The sequence below is a fragment of the Triticum urartu genome, chromosome 4A (assembly GCF_056163025.1).
Source record: "Triticum urartu cultivar PI428250 chromosome 4A, HENAU_Tu73, whole genome shotgun sequence".
Classification (NCBI taxonomy): Eukaryota; Viridiplantae; Streptophyta; class Magnoliopsida; order Poales; family Poaceae; genus Triticum; species Triticum urartu.
The window spans coordinates 65,005,032-65,024,682 of NC_141876.1; the positions used below are offsets into that span (position 1 = coordinate 65,005,032).

General features: G+C 48.2%; 3 protein-coding genes across 3 annotated transcripts; all 3 read right to left on the minus strand.

The window, feature by feature from the left end:
• Nucleotides 1–358: 358 nt before the first annotated feature.
• Nucleotides 359–2,008, minus strand: LOC125550670 (Mitochondrial transcription termination factor family protein). The gene has a single exon (XM_048713716.2). The coding sequence runs from the start codon at nt 1,819–1,821 to the stop codon at nt 850–852; it is 972 nt and encodes a 323-aa protein (XP_048569673.1). The 5' UTR covers nt 1,822–2,008; the 3' UTR covers nt 359–849.
• A 4,948-nt stretch (nt 2,009–6,956) lies between these two features.
• LOC125553544 (protein GLUTAMINE DUMPER 3-like) lies at nt 6,957–8,520 on the minus strand. The gene is made up of 2 exons (XM_048717313.2): nt 7,968–8,520; nt 6,957–7,848 (listed from the first exon to the last, which is right to left on the minus strand). The coding sequence occupies exons 1-2, from the start codon at nt 8,423–8,425 to the stop codon at nt 7,794–7,796; spliced, it is 513 nt and encodes a 170-aa protein (XP_048573270.1). The 5' UTR covers nt 8,426–8,520; the 3' UTR covers nt 6,957–7,793.
• A 6,873-nt stretch (nt 8,521–15,393) lies between these two features.
• On the minus strand, nt 15,394–17,029 carry LOC125550669 (fe(II)/2-oxoglutarate-dependent dioxygenase 4). The gene is made up of 2 exons (XM_048713715.2): nt 16,484–17,029; nt 15,394–16,380 (listed from the first exon to the last, which is right to left on the minus strand). Exons 1-2 carry the CDS (start codon nt 16,936–16,938, stop codon nt 15,789–15,791), a joined length of 1,047 nt encoding a protein of 348 aa, XP_048569672.1. The 5' UTR covers nt 16,939–17,029; the 3' UTR covers nt 15,394–15,788.
• Nucleotides 17,030–19,651: the final 2,622 nt, after the last annotated feature.

Sequence of the window (19,651 nt, forward strand, 5' to 3'; positions counted from 1 at the left end):
TAGCACATTAGGTGGAGAGAATGTCAACCCTGTTACACAGTATTACTGACCAACAGATACAAGTTAGGAAGCATGACCATTTTACAAATCCTACATCCTCTGTGCTAAACAGATCATGCAAGAACCAGCAACAAAATCATACTACCTGAGTACCTATGATTTTTTCCTCACTTCTAATGACAATATTAAAACTGTGTATTAGCCTCGCTGCTGTTTTCTTCTTCCAGATCCATCACTTTTTGCTATCATCTGCCATCTTCGTACACAAATTCCAAGCAAAACAGCACATATTATGTCATCTGCTTATTCATTCAGTTTGATTTTGCGAAAACTTCAGGTGAAAAATTAGCCGCCTATATAATTTGTATCACAATAACCTTTCTCCAAGAAGACCACCAAGTTCACAAGTCTTCCAACATTAATAATCATTTTGGCAACCTATCGAGTATTATCCCCCGATGATCATTGATTACTCAAAATATAGAAAGAGTGACTGCCTCTCTTACCTATTTGTTGGTAACTTGAGATGAGCCTTCCATAAGTTGCCAGATTTCATCAAACTATTATCTTGTTTGCTTCCTGATGAGACCAGCTCTCATGATGGGGTCATTGTAATTGACCTCATCTTAAGCTAGGAGCCTAGGACTCGATTTACTTAATCTTGCAGATTCCAATCGGTTCCATGTTTGATCAGCACAGATGACATTTTGATTTTGCTGGCAGAATGCAGTGCACTGCAATTCAAACATACGCTTTCACAATACGAACCACATTGTTACCACCACAAATATCCCCAGAATCATGAGCAGCCCCATTCAAAATCGGTACCAGTTGGTGTTCTGAACAGAGCTAATGAAGTGATTCAACAACCAACTTCATGTCCTTCACATTCTCCTCAGTGCTCTCATACTTCGCCGGCTTAAACAGCTTCCACAACCCCACCGGATGCTGGCGCCTCACCTCATCCTTTCTCTCCCTGACTAGGCCCCCGAAAATCCTCTCGCACTCCGGGTATGGCTTCACGAACAGATTGTAGAACTTGAGGCGGCTGAATCTCACATAATGCCTCATCTCAATGGGGTCCCCAAGCCCACCCACCGACGCCAAATACTCCACCACATTGTGCCGCGGGACGATCGACCTGTCGAGATTTATCCCCAAGAACTCCGGGTACTCCACCAGCCAACCGATCTCAAACCCCATCCTGCCCACCAAGAACTCCACCTTCCTCTCCACATCCTCCAGGCTATATAAAATTGCCCTGGGCTCAACGGAGATCACCCTCAGCGCGTCCCGCCGGCTCAGCCCGCGCTCGTGCAGGAGCTCTACCCGCCGCCTCGTGGCGATTGCGGCGCTGAGCACGCCGTGAGAGAGGACCTGGTCCTTGATGGGCGCCCGGCAGCGGAGCTCGTCCAGGAGCTCGATGAGGCGGGACGGCTCGCCCGGCTCCATGGAGAGGAGCCCGTCGGGGTCGGACCCGAGGGCGTTCTTGATCTCGTCCGCCGGGAGGCGCAGGCCACGAAGTTCTTGGAGAAGGTGGCCCAGGCGGTGGGTGTTAGGGACGCGGTGGAGCAGGGACGTGGCCTCGGCGGTGCTGAGGCCGGCCGCGCGGTGGAGCAGTCGGTGCAGGTGCGTGGTGCTGGAGGCTAGTGGGCGTTGTTGCGTTTGCGGGGGTTGGGTGGTTGCTGCGGGGTCACCGAGGATGCGTTGGATGCGGAGGAGCTCGCGGAGGTCGTGGGATGAGGCGGAGGTGGAGAGGGGATTGGAGTGGTGGAGAGAGCGGGGGAGGCGGTGGTGAAGGGCCCGTAGAGCGAAAGCCATGGCGATGGCGGCGGCAGGCGGCGGCGACGGAGATGACCACGGTACTGATTTCCGAGTGGAGATTGAGAATCTGACCTCGTTTTCGTTGAGTGGCCTGTATGGCTGGGAGGCGGAGGTGGACTGACGAACCAGGGAGGAGGGGATCCGGGTCGCACGAGCAGGAAGGAGGAGCAGACCTGACCGAATGGGTCGACACGGCTCGCCCCCCGTTAAACATGCCTGGCGCGGCACGACCCACGGCGGCCCGTTTATAAATGGGCCGTGCCGTGCTGGCACACTTGCCACACTTACAGGCCCAGAGCTGGCCCTCGACTCCCTAAAAACATCGAAATCAGTACTCGTTGCAAAGAACACTTCACTTTATCAGATCGCGACAAGTGGCGCATATTCAGCGCGCCACTGTCGTAACCTGAGAGTTTTTTTTCGTAGATTCATTTATTCAAAATGTTTTATTTTTTAAACCATGCGTCCAAATCTCGAACCGTTTTCGTCATTGGATTTTCCTCGCGTCGAGATCTTCAAAACTAGATACTAGGTTTTGACAAACTTTTTTTCCAAAAAAAACCAGGCGAAAAACCGAAACCGGGAGCACAGTTTTTTCCCTATCCGAAAGAGGCACGTCCGTGCCTCTCGCGAAATCACGCCCGTGCCTCTCGCGAAATCACGCCCGTGCCTCTCGTGGAAGCAAAATCGTGACTCTCATGGAAGAAAAAAAAAGCAGAAAACGCATTTTTTTTTCGTTTTCGAGAGGCACGACCGTGACTCTCGCGAAAGTACAACCGTGCCTCTCGCAGAAGCAAAGCCATGACTCTCGCGAAAGCACAACCGTGCCTCTCGCGGAAGCAAAACCGTGACTCTCGTGACAGAAAAAAAAACAGAAAACGCGTTTTGTTTTTCCCTTTTCGAGAGGCACGGCCGTGACTCTCACGAAAGCACACAATCGTGCCTCTCGCGGAAGCAAAACCGTGACTCTCGCGAAAGAAAAAAAAACAGAAAACGTGTTTTTTTTTTCGTTTCCGAAAGGCACGGTCGTAACTCTCGCTAAAGTACAACCGTGCCTCTCGCGAAAAAAATCTGTGACTTTTGCGGGAAAAAATGCGTTTTTTCGCGTAATTTTTTTTTTGATCGAAAAGCTAAGAAAGACCGGGAGAAAACCAAAACATCGAAAAACCCGGAAAAAAACGTTTAAAAAGTCGAAAACGCGTGCGGAAAAATAAAAAAACAAAATTCGAAAGGAGCATCCAGAGCACGACACATAACGAATGGCTGAGAGCACGCTAAGTGACGCTGATCGTTCTGAGGCTCCCGAAGGAACGCTCATTAACTGGTTGCTCCCAAAAAACATACAGCTAACCTCACTGACTATTTCTCTCGGCATGATGAGCGCCAAATCCCTCTTAGGCCTTGTTTGGATACCGTGTTTTAATAGAACTAGTTTTCCGTCAACTGAGGCAACCGCCTAACAAACTAAAACCATATTTGATTATCGCAGATAAAACATGGATAAGTAGGATTCAGTTTCCACAAAACCAGGAATATGCGTTTTGCGAAAAACCACTATTAGTCGTTTTTGTAAAAACACGATTACAAAAACTCAATGTAACTGATTTATCCTTCTGCAACAAATTCATTAGCGCACGTTTTCTTCCAATTGTTGACTTCGAGAAGCAGTGCTGTACCGTCGTCTTGTGTGTTGAGTGGAAGAGGCCACCGCCGTTCGCATGCGCCAAGTCGTTGACGGAAAGAAGCTGCCGTCGTGCGCGCACGCCAAGGCACCGAGTCCAAGTGGTAGCAGCCGGCCGCGCCGTGTTGCTGAGGGGAAGTGGCTGCCGCAGTACACGAACGCGCGAGTCGTCGAGGGAATCGGCCGCTGCCGCCGTCCGTGCTTGCCGACGTCGAGGTAAAGCAGCCGCTGCGCACGGCGAGTCGTCGAGTGGAAGTCCTTGCCGCCGTCCGCACCCTTCAGTGGCGTCTACCTGGTGAAGCGCCAACGGAGGGGAGCCGAGCAATAGATGGTGGCAAAAGGCGCTGATTCATTTACGACCGACAGGAATGGAGCAGCGGTGTCAACGAGCTAATGGCGGAGGAGAATCAGAGGGGCCTGAGGATGAACTGGTGGGGAGCAGCGGCACATGCGTGCTTCGATGAAGAAGCCATGGCGGCTAATTTGGGGAAAGTAGTGACGAGCGAAGTTTACGAACGGGAGAAGACACTCACAAGTCACGGGCTATCCAAGCAAATAACTGAAGCGGCCAGTTTTTTACTTTTCTAATCCAAACATAGTTTTGTATAAACTGGTTATTCACAAAAATGTAGATAAAACCGATTTTCCTTAAAACCAGCTTAAAACGCATTTTCCATAATCCCATCGCTAATCTCCTCTATCCAAACAACCACTGGCAATCTAGGCTACACAAATGCTCCAGAGCTGCCACAGGACTCGTGAGGTCCAACACCGCCAACCTCGTCTCCTCCAAATCAAGAGCTCTCCAGACATGCTCTACGAATTTGCATTTCAGAAATAGATGCCCACCATCTTCGTCCAGCCGGTTACACACAGGACATCGAGTATCAAGCTCGACTCGTTTATGCTTGATGTTCATGCGTAGGGGGAGGCTATTATGTGCAAATCTCCACAAGAAAATACGAATCTCCCCAGGCAAAGGAAGGTTCCACAGCCGATTCCATTCCCCCCCTACACTACACATTGTCTACGGATGTACTCGCATCTCGACCAAGGTTTTCATCCCGAATGGCAACACCCCTGTGATACACAACTTTGACTGAGAATTTTCCTTTTGGATCAAAATGCCAAGCAACTTGGTCCTCCATCCCTGCTCTCACTGGGATTGGCAGAATATCCTTTACATCCGCTTCACAAAAATGTCTCTCAGCAACTCCTCGTCCCAAGTTTCAGTAACCGGATCAATCGGGTCTGAGACCCGGGTAACCAAAGCGTTGCCCCCATGTGAAACAAGCCGTCTAGTAGTGCCTCTTGGAATCCATGGGTCTTCCCAGATTCTAATATTCTCGCCCGTTCCAACACGCCAAATAATTCCCTCTTTCAGCAGTGATATACCCTTCAGAATACTCCTCCAAGTGTAGGAAATTCCATCTCTTTCAGCAGCCTCAAGGATTGAACAATCAGGATAGTAGCGTGCCTTTAGGACTTGAGCACACAGGGTATCTGGTGCTTCCAGTAGCCTCCAACCCTGCCGGGAAAGCATGGCCATGTTAAAAATATGGAGATCCTGGAAACCAAGTCCTCCATCCTTCTTTGATCTTGTCATCTTCACCCAACTAACCCAATGACATCTATTCATTTTGTCCTGTTGACTCCACTGGGGGTGTGTCGCTCGCTCGGATCAAGGCGAGTTCCTGGCTGCCATTGCAGGGAAGCTGGAGCACTTGTCGGGTCCGTTGCATGCAGAAGCGGTATCCTGTGTGAAGGCTGGCGAGGCCAGTGCTGAGTTGGGTTTTCATAGAGTGAAGTTTGAATCAGATGCTCAAGTGCTGCTGAAAGCGCTCAAGTCCGATGACTACGAGCAGTCCGTGATTGGAGTTCTCCTGCGGGAAACGTGTAGTTTACGTTTTGGTAACTTTGAGTCCTTTGATTTTGGTTTTTTGTACTCGCGATTGTAATAAGGTTGCCCATGAACTAGCCGCGTATGGCTTCAGGGTGGGAGCTGTGACCACGTCTTGGATGGAGCAGGCTCCGGATTTTGTTTCAGGTGTGGTCGCCAGCGAGTCTTCTGTACGGGTTCAGTAACTATTTCCAGCTCAAAAAAAACTATTTCTCTTAACATGCAAGCATGCCCCATCATGAGAAAAGGTCCATCCCACTATCATATGTCTCTCAACACGCAAGCATGTCCCTTCATCATGAAGCATACATGAAAAAAGATGATAGTGCACGAAAGTTTGTAACCCACGGCGTCTCGGAAGTTTGCATGCCACTTCACAACAAACTTTGCAATTTTACTTACGTGAGTTTGGACTCATCTCCCACTTTGATTCCGGCCAAATACGGAAGCATAGTGCCCGGCAAATTTGTTCACATTTTCTTGGATGGTGGATCATCTATGTTGGAGAGAAACATCATTGCGGGGGGTAATAATAGGATACGGCTTCACACATGTCTTCATGATAGAACTTGTGGATCTTCTCCTAGTACTTGTTGCCCTTTTGCTCTTCCCCACATATAGGGTCCATGCTTTAACCAACAAAACATCCTTAAATGTTGTGAAGTCCGAACCTCTTGCCTTGGGTGCCTTTGTCATTTTTTTGTTCTTGCCTTCGGTGCCTTGCGTACGTTATGTTACCCTAACATCAAAAGTAAGACGATTTGAATCCCTCAACTCATATTCCATACCGGCCATAGGCTCTTGACCCTCGTTGATCATCTCGATCATGTAATTCCCCTAAAACGATCATGATTTCAAATAAACCAACAGAATATGCAACTAATTCATTCAATGGCATATGCAACTAACGTATACAATGCATAACAAACATAATGAACAAAGGCATACAAAATTGAGCAAAATATTTACCCCTTCCAGCTGGGACATTTTCTCGAACAGGACACGAGCAGACCTGCTGCCGCCGGTGATACCCGTGCTTGTGCGCATCCGTGGAGTTGCAGTGAGTCGCACAACTCGTCGTCCACCCCCTGCGGTCTTGTAAACCTGTCTGGAATCCTCCAATTGGTCGCTGGATCGATGTCGATCATGGGCAGGGCGAACGGCGACTTCATTGTTGGCGGCTGGATCGACGGGTGTGGGGCGACCAGACACAACGGAGGGGACACATCCTCTTCGAGGTCCACAACATCCTTGTCTGAAACTCCTTGTCATCGCTTCCCTCTTGTGGTGCTTCCATTGCCGCTCTCTCGGGGCGACATTCTCCGGCTTGCAACTCGGCACCACTGACGGGAGGCCCACGGACAACGCCGAGGCAACATCCGTGGTAACGGTGGTGGGCGGGGTACCCGACGACGACATCTAGGGCAGCGGGTGGGGTGGCGGCATGGATGGGGGAGCAGGGCGCGAAAAATGAACGAGGGAGGAGGGCCGTGGATTTGGTGGACTTGATCAATTTTGTGCAAATATGATGGGTCCTACCTATCGGATCCGACGTGACAGACGCGTCCAGACCTTCCTATATCTGCCTCAGATTTGAACTGGACGTATAAGGCCGGTTTGAGGAGTCTGTCTAAGTCAAGATTTTATGACCGGTCAGTAACTTGGCCGTCCGCCGGGGCGTATAAGAAGGGTTTGTGGAGCCGGCTGAATCAGCATACCTCCGGCCACCGGCGGCCGTTTCAAACTTCTGTAGACGTGGTTTGGTCTGGTCGCCATGCTACCGTTCCAAGCACTAATTATACCCTTGGTGATAGCAGCATACATTCATCCTATAGACTCCTAGTGATACGTGCAGGTCAACAGTTCACATCATGGAGGATGTCTTACATCGTCTTCAAGAATCTGCTCACTACACCCTGTCTCCCAGGTTTGGCTGACTCTGGATATCCTGGAAACAATATTGGCCACAAGCCCACAAGGAAACAAGCAGCTCAAGCAAGTCTCCTCTCCTGAGAGTATCCCTCTGATCACATCATATATTCGCAATCATGAGAAGTATGCCCATCGACGCACCGCGTCCTGTCCTGCCTGAAACGAACGATTCATTCCCATCCACTTTGCCTTTGGTTTACTCATACGTAGTACATGCCATGTGTGTGCCCTACCTGCTGATTCCTCCACACACACACGGGGCCTATTGGCCACGATAGAGAGCATGGGGAGAAAGAAGAAAAATATGCTCATTTCCATTACTCAGAGCAAGAAAACAAAAGGAAAGGAAACAGAGCACCAACTATTTCTCAGGTGACAAAAAGCTTATCAAAACCTGCATTTCTCATGCCGTAATTCCACAAAACATAACCTTGATTGCTGATCTAGTCCAGTTGGTCATTGCAAAAATTGAAGAACCCCACGAAAAACATGGCTCGGGGTTACGCTCTCCCTGCATAGTCCAGAACTGCAGATGAACTTTCTCCTATTTTGTTTGGAAGAATCAAAAGGCTCCACGGCCAGCTCACCTAAGCCTAAAAAGGAACAGGAGTTACAGGATGCAAAACTCACATCTGGTTCCGACTGCGCTCACCATTACCAGCATCCTTGATGCTAGCCATGGCGACCACAGACACCTTCTTCTCCTCCTCTTCTCCCTTGCTGCTACGGTCTCTGCTTGACATGGGCGTGGCCAGGTACGTCGGCTCCACGTCCCCGGCCATGACCACCAGTACTTTCTCCTCCCACGCTGCTGGCGCCTGGTCCGAGGCCACCAGCTTGGCGCCGTCGGTGGCGGAACCTTCGTCGTGGCCGCGGCCGGCGCTGCCCTCCAGGTACCCGGACAGCTTCCAGTACGAGCAGGCGAGGATGAGAAGGGCGAAGGCGATGAGTCCGAGCATCGCGGCCAGGCCACCGAAGAGGTACGGCACCGGCGAGTGCCACGCGGAGTGCGCGGCGCCGGCGGCCAGAGGGGCTACCGCAGCCTTCGTTGCTGCCGCCGTCGCATTGAAACCTGCCCCTGGTCTCATTGTTTCTGCACTTCTTGTTGATATGTTGCTCCTCAGCACTGGGAGCAAGTATGTGTGAGTTGGTTTTCTGCCGTTCTTGACTGGTTGTTGCTTGGTGTAATAGTGTGGGAGCGTACTGAAGCGTTAGGGGGTCATTTATAAGGAGGGAAAGGGAAAAAGGGGACGAATTTGTCATAGCAAGGATGAATTTGCTAAAGTAAGCGTCATCTAGATGTGATATAATTATGTCCCAACCACCTGACGTCACCTGTCCTTGTGTACAAAATAATTGTGGCTGAACGTTGTCACTACTTTTTGGGCACGCCTATCCTTCCTTTTTCCCTCGAAGGAAAAGGCGATCTCTGCAGCACCAGTCGCTAGGGAGTTCCTTTGCCGTCGTCTTCCGGCGGCTCCCAGAGGGGTCGTCGGATTCACGTGTATGGATAGCTTTAGGTCAAAGTAGATTAGCTTTTAGGTTGTTCATCGTCTTGGCTTCAGCGATGATGACGGCAACGTTGAATAAAGTCTCTCCATATCTTACTCCGACGAGACGATCAATCATATGGTTGGGATTGGATTTAGAATCCACTCTATTCAAGCAAGGATGATGCGGCGACGGCGACATTCTCGTGATGGACCCGTGTCCTCGGGCGCCATCATTGCGACGACATTTGCTCCAGCGCCGGTGCAGAGCTTGGGAGGTAATCTAGGTACGGAGCCAGATTGTGGTCTGCATCGATAATATCCTTCATCATGTGTTGGGTTCGTGGTATGTGGATGGCAGGTATGGTTTCCTCCTCCCGACGTCTTAGTCATGTGGGGGTGTCAGATCTAGAGTTCGGTGGCGTGTCCAGAGTGTTGCCCCGGTTTCGTTCAACTGTAATGGTTTCGTCTTTGGCGTGTCAGGTCCGCAAAGCTGCATATAAGCGATGGAGCCGTGTCGAGCTCGGGTGTGAAGGCGATCTGTCATTTTTTTAAAACTTTGGTAGCTGCTGTGTTGGTGCCAGAGTTAGGTGACAAGCGCTGGTGTCAAGCTCAGAGGTTTTTCCGTTCTTGTGTGTAGTTTTATTCTTGACTGGTGTTCCTTTATGCAAAGGCTAACATTTTGTTATTTTTTCCAATTTTGTCAGGTTCGTATATACATGACTTATACTACGATTTTTATAATATTTAATATAAATGGGATACATATTACCATAAAAAATAACACTCTATTGGGTTGTTCGTTGTTCATTTTTTGTTTCTTGGGTAAGGTGTACGACAACTAAGGTTCAACATAACCCATGGGCTTCCAAGCATTATCTTTTAAGTTGCTCATGAGCTTTCAAACTATTTTGATACTCTGATACCACCTAAAGGCAGTTTTGATTGACTTGCTCCGCGAGAACTATATATCCTTTAAGCAAGTTGGAAGCTACTTTCGCCTGAAGGATATAGCTCTCGCGTGCGAGACTGGGCCAGCCTATTCTTTTGTTTTTTTTTCCGTGAGACAAGCGCTTCGTTGGTTCATTCGAACATACTGCATATTGCTTCACTGTTTTTTCGCTGTGGACGTTTCTTTGTTTTTAATCTCTTTTTTGCCTTTTCCGTTTCGTGGCTTCGCTGTCTTTTTGCTGCAGACATTTCTTTGTTTCTTATTTATTTTTGGTATTTTGGTTTCTTTGTTTTTTACCGGTTTTCTTCAAGCTTGATCTTCTTTATCTTTATCATTGGTTTTTTTTCTATATTTTCTCATCATTTTTCTTAATTTTGTCTCGGTTCTTATCAGTTTTCTTTGCTTTCACGTGTTTCTTTGGTTTTTTGAGTTTTCGTCGTTGTTCCCGGTTTTCACTTCATTTTTCATTTTCTTCTTTTCTTCTATCTTTTTATTTCTTGGTTTTCTTTGGCTTTCTTGTTTCTTTGTTTCTTTTTTTATGATATTATCGGTTTTTAGTACACATTCAACATTTTTTGTCTACATCAAAAATATTTTTTATATACAGGTTTAATATTTTTAAATATGTGATTTAATTTTTTATAAATATTTTTATGTCTACTTTTTTAGTACACATTGTACACTTTTGGTATATATCTAATACATTTTCTAGTATAGGTTTAACATTTTCCATATACAAGTTTAACATTTTTTAATACATGATCAACATTTTTCACACATTTTTTTTCAAAATTTCAAATGCTTGATTGACATTTTTCAAAAAAAAATATTAACATGTTTTGAATACATTGTCAAAAAATATTTTTATACACATTAACATTTTTTTCAAATGCTTTATTAACATTTTAATTACAAGATTAATATGTTTTAATATATGGTCAACATTTTTTGTTTACATATTTAAAAAATTTCAGAGAGAAGTTTAACATTCTTTGAATACATGGTCAACATTTTTTCTGTATACATTTGACTTTTTTTCTATACATGGTCAACATTTTTTAATATATGTCTCACTATTACAAACTGACTGCATGAAGAATTGACAAGGCATTAAATGCTAAAAACAGATAGTAAGGTGGTGGGCCACTTAGGAAAATGCTCTTGGCGTGTTGAAAACTTGGATTTGTTCAACGTGACCAAGATCAACAGAGAGGGCAACATGGTTGGACATGAGCTCGACGATTATGCACACTGTTATGATGATTTTTTGTCTGGCTAACAAAGTAACAATGTGCCATTCGGTATCAAGAATGTAAAAGAGAAAGATTGTTAATGTTTCTGGAAATGAAATAAAGGGCTCTCTATCTTCCTCAAGAAAATAGTAAAACCCATGGGCTTATGTGTGTGGGATATACAAAACAGCCCATGAGTACATAATGTATTCACACAAAAAGGTATTGTGCGCTACAGGACAGGAAAATTGTTTCCTTCCGTGCCTTTACGTGGATTGGTCGGTCTGCGCTATTTTAAAAAATGTTTACGAATTCAACAAACATATTCATGAGTTTAAAAAATATTCTTCAAATTCTAAAAATTGTAGCCAATTCAAAAAATATCCGTGAACTTCTTAAAAAGTTCACAAATTTGCAAACATCACAAGCTTTTAAAAAATTTCACTGATTTTTGGAAAGAGTTTGTGTCCTTTTTAATAAAGTGAAAAAAATCCATCACCATTAGTTGAGTTGCTAGTCCCGGCAGTCACATTGGGGGCCATTGCAGTTGCACTCTTGGTTGTAACACATGAGGCCGTGTTGGTGGTCTGTGCAGTTACAAACTTACAAGCGGGTCGCAACATTTGCAATTGCAATCTCTATTAATGGACATGCAACTAGCCGACAAAAAAGAAGCTACCGGCCCTAGTTGCAGGCCTGTTGGGGGTCATGCAATTATTGTTAGATTGCAACACATGCGGTTGCAAGTCTTCCATTGTTCAATTGTGGATAAGTTAGATGCTTGTCTGCTAGGTGGGGCTCAACCATAATCGGTCTCCATTGAACATCAGGTGTATCAAACATAGAATTTGGAACAGATGAAATCCAATGTGCCTACAAAATCAGATGGGGTCTTGTTAAATTTTATGGGTCTGGACCCACTCTATCTTATACCTTAGCCCAGTTAAAAGCCTGAAATCTCAAAGCCATTTGAGTTGCATGGCAAGTGTGTAAGTTTACTACCATTTTGTTAGTTGAGGAAGAGCGGCAACAATATAAAAGGTGCCTTGTTCTACTACTTCTTGTAGCATGATGAGCAAAACGAACAACAGTGTGCGCGCTCACCCACTTCATGCCAAACCACGCAATGCACGCACGTCGCGTTCACAAATCAAGTTTGAGTTCGGGCTAATGTTATATGCCTCATTGGAATAACTAAAATTTTGCATGGTAGTGCATTGCTTTGTTTTGGGTGTACGTGCTAATACTCGAGCTCATTGTGGACACATTTTCAACTTGCAAAGAGTTCTTCCATCATGTGTCAATTAGATCTCTTCACTATACCATGTGTCCGCCTTTATGTATAGGAGATCCAGAGAAAAGAGGTTACACGTAGAATTCATAGCAGTACACTGAACACACACACTATAGTTGAGTTCCTAGTCCCGGTGGTTGCGTGCATAGCCATCAAGGAGAGCAGGCCTCCAAAACCGCGTCCCTTGAGAACCTACACCGGGTGAGGGGTGATAAGGTTTCTGGGGAGCGTCTTGGCGCGATGACTCGTGAAAGATTGACTACATCATCGATGTCTGCCTCTGCCTGCCTGCTTCCTCTACATGGAAAGACCATATCGTCTTCACCACGATGGCCTGTTGTAGTACCGGAGTTTCCGGTGAACTTGTATTTTCTGGACCTATCTTTGTTGGCATGTGCCTTTAGTCCATATGCTTAAATGCTAGATGATCCTAACCTGTCGTATGCGATTTTCTATGTTGGTAATCTTGTGATGATGCTAATATGGATTATGGCTAACCAAAAAGTAACTATTTCCTAACAGAAAGTCAGTGAAATTTGTCCTACATAGGCCACGGTTTGGGAGAATATTTGTTTAAATGAGTTATTATCCTCTTCACTCTTTTGTTGGCATGATGACATGGTACGGGACGCAATGGCTCGTGAGAATCAGCGACAAGGTCTAGCAGCCATGTTTTCATACAAAAACTGATGCTATGTGGGTGTTGCTCTGCCATTGTCCATGGATGACAGGGAGGAGCGTGACCGTGGCGAAGGATTACATGGAGGGGCGGCATTGGCTGGGGTGATTGGGAAGACGAGGAAAAGAAAATCTCACTAGAATCTTGCCGGAGGTCGACAAGAATGCACATGCGTAGGGACAGTGGCCGTTGAGAGCGGGGAGGAGCGCGACCATGGCATCTATGGCGGAGAGAGAGAGAGGGGGTTGCCCAATGAGAGATAATTTTAGGAGGATTCCTTCCTGTTTAAATTTGAAGAGTAACTTCTCAAAGTTAGAGGGTGGGCTTCAAGTGATCTAAGAGCATCTCTAACGATCCCCTAAAGTATAGGGGAGAAAATGGTCAAGTATCCTTTAGGGGAGTATATTTGCTTCACTAAAAAAGTGTGGTTTCTAACCAAACCCTAAACTTTACTCCCTTGAAAAAATGAACACGAATTCGGTGCAAATTTGATTCAAACTACTACATCAAACTTGATTCGATTCAACCACTTGCATAAACTATTTTACATAACATATTAAATAAAATTTAAACTAAAACTAACTATTTGATGTCGGTCTCGTTCAACATCCTCCCCAGTCCGATTCGGTCATGGGGTCTGGGTTACCGCCCTCACCATCGTCGTCGCTGCCGAACCAAAGTCGTCGCTGGAGAAAAGATCGGTTACTATCACTGCCCCGCCTTGTAGAGCTCATACTGTCGACGCTCCCCCCTGACGCGCTCTAGGTACATGTGGCAGAGGTCCGCCATGTATGCCTCGTCGGCTTGCTCCGCCTCGAGGTGCTCACATGGCTCCTTGTGTTCCCGAATCTCGCTTGAGGTGGCCACTCAGGGTTCGACGGGCTCCAGCTATAGCAGTCTGCCGGGAAAGTTCCTCCGCGCCTCTGCGTCGTAGAGGTGCATGGGCATAATGTCGTACTCCCGCGCCGCCTGCACCGCTGAATGGAATGAGCCAATCCAAATCTTCTCGTGGGTCTCGCAGTCGGTGATCTCCGTCACCCATGTCTCCCATGCCAGTTGTTGCACGCCTAGGTATATCATTTGTGCTGTTGGCAGCAGTGAGAGATCGGAGAAGCGGGAAGCGCCACCACGGGAGGAGGAAGCATTGTTGTTGCCACGAGCTTGAGACTGCGCGTGGTGGTGTGGATCTGTGCTTCTAATCGGCGCGGCTGGATCCGGCCATTTTGGGCGGCAAGGGCGGCACTAGAGTGGATGGGGGGTGTGCCAGCTGGGGGATGCGGGTGCTTGGGCCGCAACAGAGTGAATAAGGTGGAGCAGTGGGAGATGTGAATTTTTTTACTTTAGCTTGGGCGGCCAAGCATATTTAAGAGTCGAGCGCTGCGTGGAGTAAATTCTTTGCTCCTCTAAAGGAGATACGAGATCGGCTAGGTGCGCTTTAGAGGAGTAAACCGAATTTCTATTCGTTTAAATTTTACTGTGGATTGGTTAGAGATGCTGTAACGCCTCAAATCGTCAAATTTGGAGAAGTTATGGGTTTTCATTCCCAAGTTTGGCATTTTTGTATTTCTAGGTAGAGACGGCAACTGTCACTTGTGCCTGTGAAGCATACTGATATTTAGTAACAAATGCAGTAGTAGTGTTCTGCTCAAATGCCCATCGAGCACGGTGGTTTTAGACAAAAAAGGGTTGTACCGACTCATACCTTATTCATTGACATCCCTAACAAAGCTTCTTCTCAGATTTGAGAAAGTAGTGGCTGAACCCAGCTCGGTGCACCCACGCTACACCCACACAAGACAACATACCAAAACATTTCAAAAAATCTGAATTTTTGTGGCAATAATTATCAACAAATTTTATAGATGGTTTCAAAATTAGGTGGTCAAATGACATCCTCGGATGTCATTTGACCATCAAACTTTGCAAGCATCTATAACATGCTCATAATCATTCCCACAAAATTTTAGATTTTTTTGAAATATTTTGCTATGTTTTCTTGCGTGGTTGTAGTATGTGTGCATCGAGCTGAGGTGTAGAACAACCACCCTCCTCAAATTTTTATGAGTACTTTTTTGCTTGGTGATTTTTTGAAATTCCAAAATAGTGTTTGGGACGTCTGGAAAGACGAGAAAGTGGAGGAAAAAATGTCACCGGAATCTCGCCGGAGCTTGGCAGGGATGCACATGCATCGAGACAGTGGTCGGGGAGAGCAGGGAACGCCTGCCTCCTGCTTAAATTTGAAGAGTAGCTTATCAAATTTAGAGCAAGGGCTTGAAGTGGTCTAACTTTTGAGAATGGAAATTTTTTTGGAGTAGTAATTTTTTGATGGGTTTTCATCGTCAAGTTTAGCATTTTGCATTTCTAGGTAGAGATGCAACTGTCAATTTGTGCCGGTGAATCACGGTGATATTAACACTTACAAATGCAGTAATAATGATCTGCTCAAATGCGCCAAATCACATTGAAATACACACACATATATATCCAGTACTCCCTCGGTCCTAAAATATCCTTTTTAGTTGCCTCCGTTCAAATTTGAATTAAAACCACATCATCACTTATTTTGAAACAGGGGAAGTACTTCCTCTGTCTCATAATATAAGAGCGTTTTTGATATTATACTAGTGTCAAAAACGCTTTTATATTATGGGACGAAGAAAGTAATTATTAGTACGGATAATTACTTATTTATTTTTTAAACCGACACAATTACTTATTTATATTACTACAAATGGGGAGATGCTTGTAGCACTAGGATCACCGAGGAGAGCGGTAGGATCATGAATTCACGATGGATCCTTCATTCAAGATCGGTCCTTTCTGAAGTGTGCGATCTGGACGTTTTCGACGTCGAGCTTCCTGAAGTTGCTGTTCTTCCTGGTGCTGAAGAAGTTGCCCCAGTTGTAGGCGTCGTACCTGGCCGGCCTCTCGTCGCTCACCATCTCCTCCAGCGGCTCGACCATGGCGTCGCTCCCGGGGTTGAAGAAGTAGGGCATGGAGAACCTCTCCTTGTGCGAGTTCACCGACACCCTGTGCTCCGCGCTCTCGTACCTGTCGTTGCTCCACACCTGGATGATGTCGCCGACGTTGATGACGTACGAGTCCGGGACGGGCCTGACGCGCACCCACTCGCCGTCGGACCGGCGCCGGACGTCCAGCCCGCCGACGTCGTCCTGGTAGAGGATGGTGAGCGCGCCGGCGTCCTTGTGGCGGCCGACGCCGAGGGCGAGGTCGGGGCTCGGGCAGGGCGGATAGTGGTTCAGCCGGATGAAGGTGGTCTGGTCCTTGAAGAAGCCGCGCAGGCGGTCCGGTCGCAGGCCCAGGCTCCGGGCGATCAGCTCCAGCAGCTTGAACGCCAGCTCCTCCATCGCTTCCGCGTACTCCTCGAGCGCCTCTCTGCATGCACACATCAATTTGCATCGAGATTAACATCCGAAATTCTGAATCATATGAACCATTTCTCTCGTGGTTGCAGAATCGATTGAGTCGATGACCGTACCTGAACCGCGGCAGGTCCTCGGGCCACTTGTTCTCGAACACGAGCTCGCCGTCGGCAACCGCGGCAGGCGGCGGCGGCTCGCGGGGGACGAGGTCGAACACCTCCTTCCAGTCCCTGACGTTCTTGGTGTGCTCCGACTCGTAGTACCCCAGCGGTGCCGCCTCGTCCCTCCGCACGGCCGCCTTCCGGTCCGCCGGCAGCGCGAAGAAGGCCCTCTGCGCCTCCAGCGCCCGCGCCACCGTCTCCGCCAGCACGCCGTGGCGCACCACCACGAAGAACCCCCAGTCCTGGCTCGCCCTGCCCACCTCGGCGGCGAGGGCGTCCACGCCGGCCTTGTCGCCGGCCGCGAGAGGGGAGAGGTCGATGACCGGGATGCCGTCCGCGTCGGCGAGGTTCGCCTTGGTGCGATGCTCGGGCGCCTGCACGAAGGCCTGGTCCATGGAGAGGCCGCCCATGGCGATGTCGCGGTCGATGATCAAGTTGTCGATCTCACGTGTACGGTGGCGACTGCCGATCGAGTGCGTTGTGGCCTTGAGTATGCGGGTGACGAGGGGGTTAAAAAGGGTCTTTATGCAGGCAATGAATCTGGACGGGTTTCTAGGTGAGGTTTGTTTGTAACCTTGGAGCTGACGTGCGCTTGTCCTGGTGAAACGCACCTCCCGCTTTGGCGTGTTCGGTGTTGTGGCGTCACGAATGATCTGCAGGTGTTGGCCGCAAGCAATGCACGAAGTGATACTATGATTCACATCCAATACACTCGAGTTCTACCTTTTCTGCCGCGAAAACAGTTGGAATTTCACAGGAATGTGTACAGAAATCACTCCTCCCCCGGCGCGGTTCAAACGAGCTGTAATTTCACGAACGATCTACTCGTATTATTTCACCCTCGTGATTTACAGTTTGCGCCAAACTCTAGAATGTTAGTATGATTGAGCTGTCGAGCAGATCCATCTGCGCGGCTCAGCGCAAGTACGCAATGTAAGCAGGCCACAAGTGATCCCCGGTGATCGAGCACATGACGCCAGGGCAGGCGTTGCAACGTCCGTTTCGCGGCTACCACCGAGCGCAAACAGACAAACATCACTTGATCAATGCCTCGCCAGGTCCATTCATCATCCTGCACCGTCCTTTAATTTCACACACATGTCGATAGCGGCTAAAATCACACTTCTCACCTTTGTTGAAAGTTTAGCACAATTTGATCAATTAAAAAAAAACAGATCGAACATTTTTTGCTATCGTCATCGTCCTTGGCGGTAGGGTACCACTATGTATCATCATCGTCACTGGCGATAGGAAACAAGTCAATGTGTATGCGCCGTCATGGCACCGACTTACATGAATAGTTGGCTACCTACAAGGACCGTGGTGGTAGCCTGTTATAGCCTACTGCCAGGCTCGATGGCGATAGGCGTGAAGAGGTAAGTGGCCAACGGTGCGGCGGATGGGCCAACTACCCACCCATTCTCTCGAGCAAGTCATATCCTATTCACCCCGAACAGAGAGGATGCGCCTCTCTCCTCCTCTTCAAGCCCCCTCCCCCCCGATCTCCTTTGTTTGGGCGTTATTTTGGCAAATCTTGGAACTACTCGTGGCCATGGGCAGCCCGGCCGACCCAATGTTGCACCCGGGCCCGGGCCTAGATTTTGAGCCCAAAGGCCAGACCGGGCCCGGCCCCTCCATTTTTGTGATTTATTGAAGGGGCTCGGCCCATGGCCCGAGGCCCAGCGGGCTTTATCACTTTCGGGCTGGGCTTGGGCCCAAAAACCAGGCCCGATGGCCGGGCCATGCCGGGCTCAGGCCTAGTGAGGGAGTCATGGATTAGGGGGTCCTCGAGTGTTTGGACTATTTGACATGGGCCGAATTGATGGGCCGTGAAGATGAAATCAGAAGACTTCCCCCCGTGACCGGGTAGGACTCCTATATGCGTGGAAGGCAAGTTTGGTGTCCGGATATGTTATTACTTTCCCCTACAAACCGACTTTGTACAACCCTAAATCCCTCCGATGTGTATATAAACCGGACGGTTTAGTCCGTAAAGGCTATCAGAATTCTCATAGGCTAGACAGCTAGGGTTTAGCCATTACGATCTTGAGGTAGATCAACTCTTGTAACTCCTATACTCATCAAATACAATCAAGCAGGATGTAGGGTTTTACCTCCATTAAGAGGGCCCGAACCTGGGTAAACATTGTGTCCCACTTGTCCCTTGTTACCCTCGATCCTCACACGCATAGTTCAGGACCCCCTACCCGAGATCAGCCGGTTTTGACACCGACATTGGTGCTTTCATTGAGAGTTCAACTGTGCTGTCGACGGAAGGATCGATGGCTCAGCTTGTCATCGGCGACTATGCTGTTTCCGGGGAGACTTTCCTCCCTGGTCAACTCTTTGTGTTTGGCGGCTTCACTCTGCGTGCCAATTCAACTGGTCACCTTGAGCAGATCGACAGCTGCGCCCTGGTCACCAGATCAGGTTTGGAAGCTTGAATTACATCGCTGATATTCGAGGAGACTTGATCTTCGAAGGATTCGCGGCCTCGGACGCCGCTCCTCATCTACATGAAGGAAGCCCATCAGATCCACCATCAGACTCCGTTCAAGGACCAACTCTCATGCCTGCCATGGCCTTAGATCCAGAGCAGACTACTTTGTTCGAAGACGAAGCCCCGCCGGACTCTCTCCTATTACGGAGCTCCCAGCCGGAGACCCAGAGGTGACCATATTGTCAGCAGGCCTCGAGTCAAACAGGACTCTCCCTGTCATTGGGAAGCCGGACTTATCTCGGGATGTCAACTCCGAACTCTCAAAATCTGCGTCCACCGAGCATGGTCAAGTGGTGATTACTAGAACCAGCTCCACAGGTCCTCATCCACCTGCCGAGCTCTCGCTCCTAAACGAGGCTCTGGACCTAATGCGATCTCTCGCCATCACGGAGGTGTCACTTCCGAACTACGCCCAACCTGAACTGGGGGCTGAGAGCAGGGAATTTTTTGTCTCACCCACCATCCACTTAATAGCCACTATCGAGGACCTAACCGACATGCTAGACTACGCATCCGAAGACATCGATGGTATGGACGATGATGCCGGAGCCGAAACAGGCCAAAACCCGCCTATCACTGGGCGTTGGACGACCACTTCTACTTACGACGTGTACATGGTGGAT